At 34.9% G+C, this 12685-nt stretch overlaps 1 protein-coding gene across 1 annotated transcript; it reads right to left on the reverse strand.

Moving 5' to 3' along the window:
• Window positions 1-3225: 3225 nt before the first annotated feature.
• LOC126660712 (serine hydroxymethyltransferase 6-like) lies at window positions 3226-7686 on the reverse strand. The gene is made up of 4 exons (XM_050354358.2): window positions 6386-7686; window positions 4735-5140; window positions 4055-4156; window positions 3226-3980 (listed from the first exon to the last, which is right to left on the reverse strand). Exons 1-4 carry the CDS (start codon window positions 7481-7483, stop codon window positions 3766-3768), a joined length of 1821 nt encoding a protein of 606 aa, XP_050210315.1. The 5' UTR covers window positions 7484-7686; the 3' UTR covers window positions 3226-3765.
• Window positions 7687-12685: the final 4999 nt, after the last annotated feature.

A 12685-nucleotide genomic window follows, 5' to 3' on the forward strand; every position in this document is an offset into this window, starting at 1 on the left:
TAGAAGTGTCATTTTATAGTTAGAACCCGTTTAGAACGCCTTATGGTCATATACTGAAAAATACACTCTCAGTAAGAAGTTGGTTGTTGAAATTACTTAAAATAACATATTGAAACCCTATACGACTTAATAAACCAAATCATATCAATTTAATTTATTGAAATAACAAATTAGCGAAAGCGTACCTCTTTTTATTGTATGTTAATTGATTCCGAATATGTCAATTTGTCTCTTTAAATTTAACCAACGGATTTTCACGTTGAGAAAGAAATCAGAATTTCAACAAAATAACGTGATATTGAGACACAATAAAATATGAATTCTACCAACCCAGAGGGAAGAGATATAGAGACCAAATCTAATTCCTAACATTAGATTTGTTTTAATCTATTATGAGAGATGAAGTGGAGGAGATCGTTCATTAAATTTTTTTTGTCATGCATTATAAGATACTATAATTTTTAGTTTTTGTGCAACACAGAGAAAACAAGTAGAGTTTTCATATTTTGATGAACAAAATAAAAAGAATAAATTACTCTAAGATCTCTCATATTAATCATAATTTATAATTTTTTTTATAAATGAAAATATTATAAAAACAACCACGAGAAGTAGTTAAGAAAATCTCTACCACTCAAGAGATTACGCACAATTAAGGCTGCGTGAGAGAGAGAATACAAAATCATCCCAAAATACAATTTGGATTTCTAAGAAATCTCAAGCAAGAATACGGAAAAGAAGGGTTACAAAACTTATAAGAGTTACAAGTCTTAATGAAACAACTATGAACTAAATCCTCAAATACTAGTCCGTTTTTGTTGGAAGATTCGCATATTCCTGCAATTTCATAAATTTTACATTGTCTAATCCCATAAACAATACCATAGCCTCAAGTAAGCAGACCCCAGAAACAAAGTCTTCCATTGAATAAAAAATTCATCTAAAGAAACCCAAAGCAAATCAAACTTTGAAATAATTCTATCCCAATTACAATGTATAAGAATATGATCATTAGTTTCAATAACACCACAATAATCACACCCCATACCTGCTGCCGTTATTATGTTTCTGTGACCGAGAAAAGCTCGAAAAGGAATGCGCCCATGGATAGCCAGCCAAATAAAAAATATAGTTTGGTACTCCTTATTTAAAAATCAAACGATTTGATATCTCAGTTTTGATTTTGTAAAACTATAAGGCCTTTAAGTTAAATATGGATACTAAATCGTTAACCGAATGAAATGTGAGGTATCAAATCGTTTGAAAATGAGATACCAAATCATTTATATAATTGAAACCGAGGTACCAAATCGTTCATATAATTGAAACTGAGGTACCAAATTATTTGAAAGTAAATTTCTAATCATTAACGGAATTAACAGAGGGCTTTATAATTTATAAAATCAAAACTTAGATACCAAATTGTTTAATTTTAAAATAAGGAATACCAAATTGGATTATGACAAACGTGAAGAGTTTTAAAGTAATTTTTTCAAAAAAGAACGATAACTTACAAAAAGTGAAGATTCAAGATTTGGAAAAAATCTTATGAGTATGAGTTTTTCTGTTCTTTTTTTTTCTTTAACTTTTCTTGTAGTTTGTACAACATTATGAACTAATTTTCCTAAATCTAAATTGGATGAACCCTAAATTTTTTTGTGAATGATTGTTTTGATTTAATGAACTTTTAGTATTAATTAAGATGATTTTTAAATTTTAATTATTTTTGACTTGAGAAAATCAGGAGTCTTAATTCATATTTGATGTTTTTATATAGGTTGAGAAACTATATGCATAGTCTGATCAATAAGAAATGCTTGGAATGCTAAAAATAGATTTACAATATTATTTCAACGTGTGTGAAAGCCGTTATGTTTACAAATTACATTAAGAAAAGATTTCAATATATGAATTTATGATTAGAATATATTTACAAATAAGTTAAGTATATTTTATTTGCTTAAAATTAACTTCCACTAGATCATATTATGATCGTGTGCTTAGACTTAAAGGATTCTACCTTAGGTTGTTTTTCATATATGTTATTTATATCGAATTCTCTGTGTTTAATTAGCTTTCAGTTAATTTTAGTTGTTTTAGTTTATATTTTTGTTAGATATTTGAAAAATAAATCATTATAGAAAATACTATTACCTTTTATAATATTATATATTTATAACTAAATAGAAACTAATAAAAAAAATTACGTTAAATTATTTAAAATTATAAATAACATACTAAAACTTATAAGATAATATAAATATACATAAATATAAATCGGATCCCCATGGGGACGAGGATGGGGATCCCCATGGGGTGGGAACTATGCTCCCCGTCCCCTCCCCATCTCCGTGGTTGGGGAATGATTTTCCCCCATCCCCGTATCCATGGGGGTAATTGGTGGGGATTCCCCGCCCCATTAGGGGCGGGTCCCCACGGGGAACGGGGAATCCCCTCCCCATTGCCATCCCTATGCCTATATATTATTTCTAGTATAGCGTTTCAGGTATACCACCAGCCAAACCAGTTAGATAGCTGATTTTTCCGTCGAGCTCAATTGCACTATCTAAAATTGAACAAAATCAAAATTATACTACCAAATTGAACCAAACGAAATTGAATTTATCCGTTCAGTTTAGTTTTTTAATTCAATTTTTCAATTTTTTTTTATTTTGCATGAAATAAAGATCTGTATACATGACAGCAGAATTAAAAACCCATAATCAGTAGCCAATAAAAAGCCTGGTCCTTGACAGAGTTTTTACATCTAAGTGTTTCTTTTACTGTTTATTTTGAACACATGAGGTTCTTTTGGGCTAAAACATTGTCATTTCATACAATTAAAACGACGATGTTTTTCTGTAGTTCCATGCGCAAAAGCACCATAAATATACAAACTAAATAGTAAATAGCTAATGGACTACTTAAATGCAAAAAGTACGTCAAAGATCAAGTGAAATAAAAACTATTAGTATAGGAATTTTATGATGGATTTAGCCTAAGACCTTTCAATATCGTAATGCATCATACATTATTCAACTAAGGAACAAAACAATCACACACAACCAAGTTGGACGTAAAAAAAATTATAATAAAAAATACTAAAAAAGAATTTTACACAATTGCAAGACATAAACATAAACTCATTACCCATCTTCCCTATGCAACTCTAAAACACATTTCCAAACCAGTGAATTAATGAGCGAAAAAAGAACACCGAGAAGATAAAGAACAGCATTACGTAAATAAGGAGTGTAAATTATCAATGTGCAAGGCAAATCGAATCGCCATTGAACTTACACTCTGCTTGCAGTAACCTATAGTGAAAAACAAAATTCACTGCTGCATAATTTCTGATGCAAGAACTTTGACATATACTTGACAGGCTCTTTAAGAATCATAGTAAGATCTTGAATTTGTCACTACCAGATACCATGTCAACCCATCATTACAGAGCTTACCAAATTGCTTTCCAAGTTATCTGAACCAAAAGTGCTTAATCCATCACTTGGGTGCCACCACCATTCCACCAAAAAATAATCCAGAAAGCACTACCACTGACTGAAAGTGGACAGCATGTTAACAACAAACATATCCTCCCATCATCCATGAAATGACACCAAAATTCCTCTATGTTGTGGCTACTGGTAGCTAGCCAGGATCAGCAAAAGGAAAAATTTGGTACAAAATTGTTGATCAAAGGCCAAAACCACTGCAGATGCGACACCAATACTGAAAGGTCTAAATTTGAATCTAAAAACCCATTCACAAGTCAAAACCTGGCATTGCAAACTGAGTTGCAAATGTTTGAACTCGACTTTGGAGCTCTAAAATATCTTTATTGCTTTGCAGACCCTTAAGGAGAACCTTCCCACGCTCAAACTGCAAATTATTCACAATCTGTGCAGCTCTTAAAAGAAAATCAGCAATTATCTCAAAATCAGATTCTAGGCAACCTCTTGATGTCATAGCAGGGGTACCTGAAATGATTTACAAATTATTAAGTCAAGACCTGCATGATAAGGGGACAATATCCACCAAAAACTTCACTTACCTATCCTTACTCCCCCGGGGGTAATAGTGCCATTGTCACCAAAAACAGTAATTTTATTTACAGTGATGTGACACATCTCACAGACCTTCTCATAAATTCTCCCTGAAAAAACAAAAACAAAAAGGAGACTGTAAGATTGTTAAGTAGCAATAAAACAAATCAGGCGACATTCAACAAAGAGAGCACACAAATAGTCACAGAATAATGAAGTAGCAACATAACAAATCAGGCGACAATCAACAAAGATAGGACGCAAATGTTGCCACAGAATAATGATTGGAACTTGTACGAGAATATATAGTTCGTTCAGAACAAGATGCAGCGGGGAAGCAAAACAAAATTCCATTTTTTATAGAGGCCCAGTGATCTTTATATGAAGTGTAATACAGCTATGAATTTCTGCTCCAGTAAATGCTTTATTTCCATAAAGTGGGAATAATGACCTTTTTAGGTGAAAAGTTATTCTGTTAAGGAGTAGAAAAAACATTTACAGGCAGCATTAAGTGTAGGAACTGGAAAGGCGTCAAACAAGCTATGCTCCTTTTCAGACAGACGATGCAAATTGAGCTAAAACATGATCTGCTGTGCAAGTAAATACAGTTTCATAAATATAGTTTTTTGATCAGACGAAGAAAACTGGGTATTAATCTTATGAACAAAAACATGAAACAGCACCAGACCTGTTAGTCCCAAAGGCCTCAGATCCCAAAGTAGCATGTGGTTGTCTGTGCCTCCAGTTACTAGTCTGCATTTTCTTCTCAACAGAGCACATTCTAAAGCCTTCGCATTTTTCTTCACCTGTTGCATGTACGCTTTGTACTCAGGTGTAGCAACTTGTTTTAAAGCAATGGCGAGAGCAGCGATATGGTTATTATGTGGTCCACCTTGCAATGATGGAAATACAGCAAAATTAATCTTTTCCTCGAAGTCATAGTGATCGTTATTTTCTCCTTGACCTACTATCATTGTCTTTTTTCTTGGCTTCATTCCCTTCCTATAGAAAATAATACCTCCTCTAGGACCTCGTAAACTTTTATGAGTTGTTGAGGTAACAATGTCACAGTAATCAAAGGGTTTCACACACTCCTGTATAAATAAAACAAGAAGTATAAGCAGGTGTTTTTTTCATTTTCTTGTTTCTATTAGCTAGTATGCCAGTTGGAAAAAAATTACAAAATAATTGTAACTTAAGAAGAGCCAACGTAATTTTAACTTCACAAGCTTGTCAAATCAACCACAAATGAAGTCTTCAGTGACTATCTTCAAACAAAATGATAGAAGTAACAAATATGGATGTTAAGCTCCACCTTTTTTGTACTCTAGAGACCCATCTAATTAAGGGGGCCAGAGCATGAATTATGTAGCTGAACACAGTATGCAAGCTGTAACAAATATCTTCAGTCATGTCTTTATGGACTTCTAAAATACACCAATCACACAGATAAGATTTATTTACTAATGGGAAGATACACTAATAAAAAACAACACAATACTACTAACTCATGTCTCCTCTTAGAGAAAATGTCTTTTTTTGCACTTCTCAAAAGCAGAACTTTGCATTAAGTACAATTGGAAAGACACTGAATAGCTATTAGGATGACTTTAATAGGCTGTAAATGCTTACATAGGAGTAAAAAACCCTGCAGAAGCCAGCAGAATGCTCCCGCCATGTAGATTATTAAATTATTTGTTATATGTTGTAGCTATGAAAATTAAAGATCAAAGTCACATTACCAGTCAACCCACCCAGAAATTTCGGAAGTTAAATAAGGCTCTAACACACCATGCGCACATATACCCATTGGATTCGAAGTGTGTACAAGTACAAGTTTATCATACTGTACGCTCAATTTAATTAACCAAATGAGAGTTGCTATCAATCGAAACTCTAGACCTTATAGAGAATCCTATCATATAACCAGTCAGCACAAAACCATAATATATTATCTCTGACGATGCACATATAAAAGATAAGTGAGTAGAGAAAGCACTTTACAGTTTAAACGATACAAGATATACAAAGAGAACTTCTAAAGCCTCCAAGAGGTAACCATGACCACAAGCTACACATGCATTCTTGATACGCAAGAAATCAGAATCTGTAATGCATAAACTTACAGGTGATGTACATAATGGCAAATCTAGTAGATTAGGCGACAAAAACTAAATAGCGCGTGGAGCTCAAACTAGTTAGACGCAGTCCAATTAATATCAAAGAAAAACTACGAAAATCACAAATAAGTTGAAACAAAAGCAACACAAACTACAATGCATTGTTTCCATTAAAACACAAATCAATAGCCAACAATTAATTGTATAGAGGATTAGCACCTTAGCAGCAACAAGACCACTAATCTGAGCCATATCACACAGCAGTACAGCGCCACACCTATCAGCAATCTGCCTAAACCTAGCATAATCCCACTCTCTCGGATACGAACTCCCCCCACAAATGAGAATTTTGGGTCTAAAATCAACTGCCCTTTCCTCTAACTTATCAAAATCTATATACCCAGTTTGTGGATTCACTTTATAAGGCAGACTCTCAAAGAAAATCGAAGCACCTGAAACTTTTCTACCATTAGGCATATAATACCCATGACTTGTATTCCCTCCAGAAGGATTATCCAATCCCATAATTCTATCACCGGGCAATAACAATCCCGTAAAAACAGCGAAATTCGCAGACGTACACGAATAAGGCTGAACATTCACACCCCAATTATCGGTATCCAAATTAAAAGCCTCCAATGCTCTTTTCCAGCACAAGGTTTCTATCTCATCAATGTACTGATTCCCTCCGTAATACCGCGAACCAGGCGCTCCTTCCGAATACTTATTAGTTAAATGACTACCTAACGCTTCCATTACAGCTTTACAAACGAAATTCTCAGAGGCAATCAATTCAAGTCCTTTAAATTGCCTATCCTTTTCCTTCTCCATAATCTCAAATATTTCCGTATCCGCCGCGCATAGCGGCTGATTCCCCCACGATTTAACCAACTCCCGACGCTCCTCGAGGCTTAATTCCGCTCTTTTCGAGCAATTCGACGATGAAGACGTAGATGTCGATACTAATTCGCTATCTCTTCTTCGTTTTAAACACATTGAATACCCTAAAATTTTCACTTCTTTCTCATCCCCTTCTTCTTCCCCTCCTTCACAATCATCCCCTCCATTTTCCATACTTTTTCTGTTGTAATTGTCGTTTTGACTGCTTAAGCTGCCATTTTGATTATTACAGTGAGTTTCTCCGAGTGGCTCCAGCAATTGGAGTGGGACTGGCCGTGCCGGTGGATGGGAGGGGTCACGGAAGCTGGAATCGAGCTGGAGAGAGATTGAATCGTCGGCGATTTGATTACGGTGAGAAGAGGAAGACGACGGCGTCGTTTTTGATGTAAACCCTAGGGTTAAGTCTGATGATTTCATTTATAGAAACAACAGCAAGAGCTACAGGAATGGTTGGATGGGGAACATGAGAAGTGAAAATAATTGACAAATTAAAATTGAGCAAACCAGGAATTGAAATGAACCCTAGAAATTGAGTAGTGCAGAAGGAAGAAATAAGAAGCTAGAAATGGCAGTAATGGTTTTTTTTTTCTTTTTTTGTGCTTCCCTTTTTGGAATTATTGTTACCTTATTTTAGGGTAAAATATCAGTTGAACAAAGAAACAAATAAAAAACGTGTTCATAAGAAAAATGAAATAAACAAACCCATAAATTTTCAAAACAAGAAAAAACCAATAAATAAATAAGAATTTCTACAAATAAACTAGATTTTTTAAAAAATATTTTTTATTTTTAGAAGAAAAAAAAAATTATTATTTACCTCCTAACATTATGTCATAATTATAAATAGTCTTTTTTTTATTTTACTCCTCTTCTACCATCACCACCAGTCCGCTGCCCTCTATCCTCCACGGGACAACGTTCCTTTCTTTTTTTTGGTAAATCACCAAAAAAGAACAGAATTGCAATTGACCAAAAAAACAGGTTTTAACAACATAGCTGCTACAGAATAACTGGAATACACCAGAGGCAACACACTGTCTTTATAGGAACAACTACTTCAAGCAGGTACTTTACATATGCCTTTGGATAGAAAACATAATATTTTGGACTATTTGTCACGACCCAAAACTATTGAGCCGCAACCGGCGCTAGGGAACGGGAGTGGTAACTCCGGAACCCGTAGCAAGCCTAAAATCACAATTTATTTTTCGCAAATAATAAACAAATAACAATAAACAACGGAAGCAAATACTCATATATAACATATTACCAAATATATACACTAACTGTTTCGAAACCTCGCGGGCTCTAGTTACCGTATCCTGTACGAACTGGCCTCGCGGTACTATACACATCAGTTAGTGTCTCCAACTATCACACCGGCATCTGGGGCCGTGGATTATATACAAAACACGTAGCCTATCAAAAGCATATAAACAATAACAGCAGTAAATATATACAATGAAATAAACTGCTGTCTAGGCTACTGTTCTATCGACACAGGACCACTACTGCAGCATTAGCAGAAGTCATAAACTAACATATACAGATGACTTCTGCACTCCAAAATTGGTCTCTAGCTAAGCCCACAAGCTAAGCACCTGAAAGACATCAAAGGTGAGGGGTCAGTATTTGGGGAAATACTGAGTGAGTTGACATTTACTAACAGTATTAATATAAAAACATAGCATCGCATCTCAAGAAAATATTAATGTAAAACATGTAAACATGTATTTGATCCGTACGAAACTAATATCCTAGCATGCGACACATCTCCCGAATAAACATATATCATTCAATCCAATCGTAAATATCAATTGCGAGTCCAACTCGCTGGTGGCCCAGCCACTAGATACGGGGACTTCCAGGCTACACCGTAGCCGAGTTCACTCTGCGTATCTAAATCATATACCCAATCGTAAATTTCGTATTCATCAACAGCTCCCAGCTGCGTCAAGTCATTTCTCAATGCAATCATACTAGACTGACTCGATACTGGTGATCACACAGCCTATTGACACCCAATAGGTAGCTAGTTTCTTCGGATCGCATACTAGTTCCCGTATATAGAAATTAATAAAGCATATAACATTTCAATCAATTATATATAATGCGATGCGTGAAAACAGTATATATATATATATATATATATATATATAACATAGTTTTAATACATGAAAGTAAAAGTACAACTCACAGTGACCGCAATCCAAGAAATGATATGATCGATCTGATGGTATGCCCTCGCTAGTCCGCTTCTACTGACTCCACTATTCACTGACACGTCTTGAAATGAAGCTCAAGATCAGTAGAGGATTGAATTCCGAAGAGATTGCCGCGAAAATCACGTGAATCGGACGTCGTATGGAGAAACGGCGGCGAAACGACGGAAATCGATCGACTGAAGCTTCTGGACTCTGATTCTTCTTCTTCATTCATAATTCCTTAAATATATATGATTTGGTTAAAAGCTCACTTGAGTCCTCTTTCTTTTTGTTTCTTATCATTTATCTTTTAAATTTTTCCTTCTTACGATTTAGTCCATAGCTAAATCGTTAAACTCTTTTATTACGACTTATACGTATTATTTATATCCGATAAATAATACGAAGTTCGATATTAACACTTTCCCGTCAAACTTATAAATTTCCATTTTTGACATAAAGTGGCTAAATTACCACTTTGGTCCCTGCTCTTTATTTTGAGCTTTTCTTGACATTTTTCCTTTTAATTCCAATTCTAACTTTAGAATTGAAATATAACCTTGATTTCCACATAACTAATTTCCCAAAACCGACCTACTTGAAACTTATTTACTTTATCTTTTCAGAAATTCTTCTAATATTGCCACTCTGGCGAATCAAAATTAGACACGTGGTCCAATTAGCTAATTAATTATTTTGGGGTATTACACTATTACATCAATTTGATGAACATTCTTGTTAAACACTAGGTCATTCCTAGCTCTCCATAGGAAGTAAACTGTAGCAATAAATAGGGTTCTTCTGCAAATAGCTTTTTTTGATCTCCCATTTGCTCTTCTGATAAAAAAATCCACTTCTCTTTTCCAAGTCAAGGGCCTTCTGGTCAGCTTCATTAGACTTAAAACTTCTTTCCAGACTTCTTTGGAGTAAATGCAGTCAAAAAACAGATGCTCCACACATTCCTTATGCGCATTGCAAAAACAAGAGGAATCTGAATTAGTTACCTTCCAAGCTTTCAATTTATCTCTGGTCATGAGTCTGTCTTTTAAAGCCAACCACATGATGAAAGAATGCCTTGGGATGTTACCAGGAAACCAAATCAGATTACACGAAATTACTCTATCATGCTCAGGAACCAGATTCTTCCACAAACTCCCAATAGAGAAATTGCCACTTCTATGACATTTCCAGTTGACATAATCTTCAATGTTAGCCCCCAAGGTGAAGTTGTCCTTGACAAAGTTCCAGGCATTTTAAGTTGCATCATTTAGGGGGTCTAGTAAATTCCAAGAGTTATTCTTCCAAACATTACAAACTTTAGTTCTCTTTGGCAAATCAGTAAGCTTTTATGTCAACCTCAGGGAACCTGTCAGCTAAGGAGATACCATTTGGCCAAAGGGTCATGCCAAAAGAAAAATTTCTTACCATCACCAATCTTATAGTCAAAGTAAGAAGCAATCAGGGGTCTGATCTTGAGCAAATTCCTCCAGCTCCAGGAGCAGTCTAAAGGCTTTGATATGCCCTAGAAATTAGAATGCTTGAGCTTGTTATCTATTACCCAAGTAGCCCAAAGAGAAGGCTTGAAGGACACAAGATTCGAAATGTTTTTAGCAACTGCAACAACATTCCATAAGAAGATAGCTTTAATACCTAATCCTCCATTACTCTTTCTAATACAAACATCATGCTAGTTGACTAGACTGCCTTTCCTCTCAGAATCTGAACCATGCCATAAAAACTTCCATCAGCAGTCCTCTACCCCTTTGATCACAAGTACACCAATAAGTATGCATACTAAGAAGCACGACATTTATAAGTTGTAATCTTCCAGCATAGGAAAGACATTTAGCAGACCAAGATTCAATCCTGCTAGTGATTCTATTGATAAGACCCTTATAATGCATTTTAGATAGCTTGGATGAAATCAAAGGAAGTCCTAAGTATTTAACAAGCTGGTCCCCTTCCTGAAACCCTAGACAGTCCAGAATACTTTTCTTTCTATCTCCAATGATACCATCAAAATAAACACAGTTTTTGAGAGGGTTTGGATACAGACCTAAAATACCATAAAAGTTAGACAGGGTGTCTTTAAGAATTTTGATGGATAACATATCCTCATGACAGAATAAGAATAAATCATCAGCAAAGGCAAGATGACATAGCATAATTGTAATACCCCAAAATATTTAATTATCTAATTGGACCATGTGTCCAGTTTTGAGTTGCCGGAGTGGCAATATCGTAAAGACTTCCGAGGAATCGATATAAATAAAATTCTAGTAGGTCGGTTACGGAGAAGTAATCATGCGGAAATTAGTATTATATATCAGTTGAAAAGTTAGAAGTGGAATTAAAAGGAAAAATATCAAGAAAAGTTACAAAATAAAGTTCAAGGACTAAAATGGTAAGTTAGCCAATTACGTCTCAATAATGGAAATTATAAGTTTTAATGGGAAAATATAAATTCTCGGGTCGTATTATTTATTGGATATAAATAATACGTATAAGCTATAATTAAAGTATTAATTGATTGAGCTATGGACTAAATTGAATAAAAGAAAAGTTTAAAGGATATTTTGTAACAAATAAAAAAAGGAGGGATCAAAGGAGAAATTTTACCAAACTATATATAAACATCACATTTGAAAAGAAAGAATCAGAACGTAGAAGAAGGAATCCAGCAGCTTCATCGATCAAGATCGTTTCTTCGCTGTTTCTCCGTTCGACGTCCGATTCAAGCTATTTTTGCATCGATTTCTTCGGAATTGAAAGCTCTATCGATCTCAAGCTTTGTTTTAAGGTAAAACTTCGAGAATTATTGTTGAAATTTGGAATTTGTTTGCTGTTTTGAGTAAGATAATGAATTTGACGTATTTTAGTCGTTGTGACGTTTTTGGAAAGAACGGGGATGCGGGTTTTATTAATTAAAGTGTCTTTTAGGCGTATGGAGGATAGGAGCACGTCGAGGCGTCCGGAAACGACGTTTCTGGGGCTGTGCGGGGGACTGCCGCGTTGTGCGCCGGCACAGCTTGTGCGGGCTGTGCACCCGCACAGCACCCACTGTGCGGACGCACAGTGCCCTTGTGAGTTGCACTTTACTTTTGTGTATTATTTATTTATGTAATTTGATGTTATATTTTACATTATTATTTAAACGTATCGCGTTATGAATGTTTGCTAGATTATTATATGTTCATATCAAGCCTTATGTACGAAAAACTAGTATGAGATCCGAAGAAACTAGCTACCTATTGGGTGTCAATAGGTTGTGTGATCACCAGTATCGAGTTAGTCTAGTATGTTTGAATATGAAAAATGATATGTATATGAATATGAATTTCGAAGTTGGATAAGAATTCGATACGAGCGAGAACTCGGTTAAAGTAACATGAGTCTCGTATCTAGTGGGTTGGAC

The sequence above is a fragment of the Mercurialis annua genome, linkage group LG8 (assembly GCF_937616625.2).
Source record: "Mercurialis annua linkage group LG8, ddMerAnnu1.2, whole genome shotgun sequence".
NCBI lineage: Eukaryota > Viridiplantae > Streptophyta > Magnoliopsida > Malpighiales > Euphorbiaceae > Mercurialis > Mercurialis annua.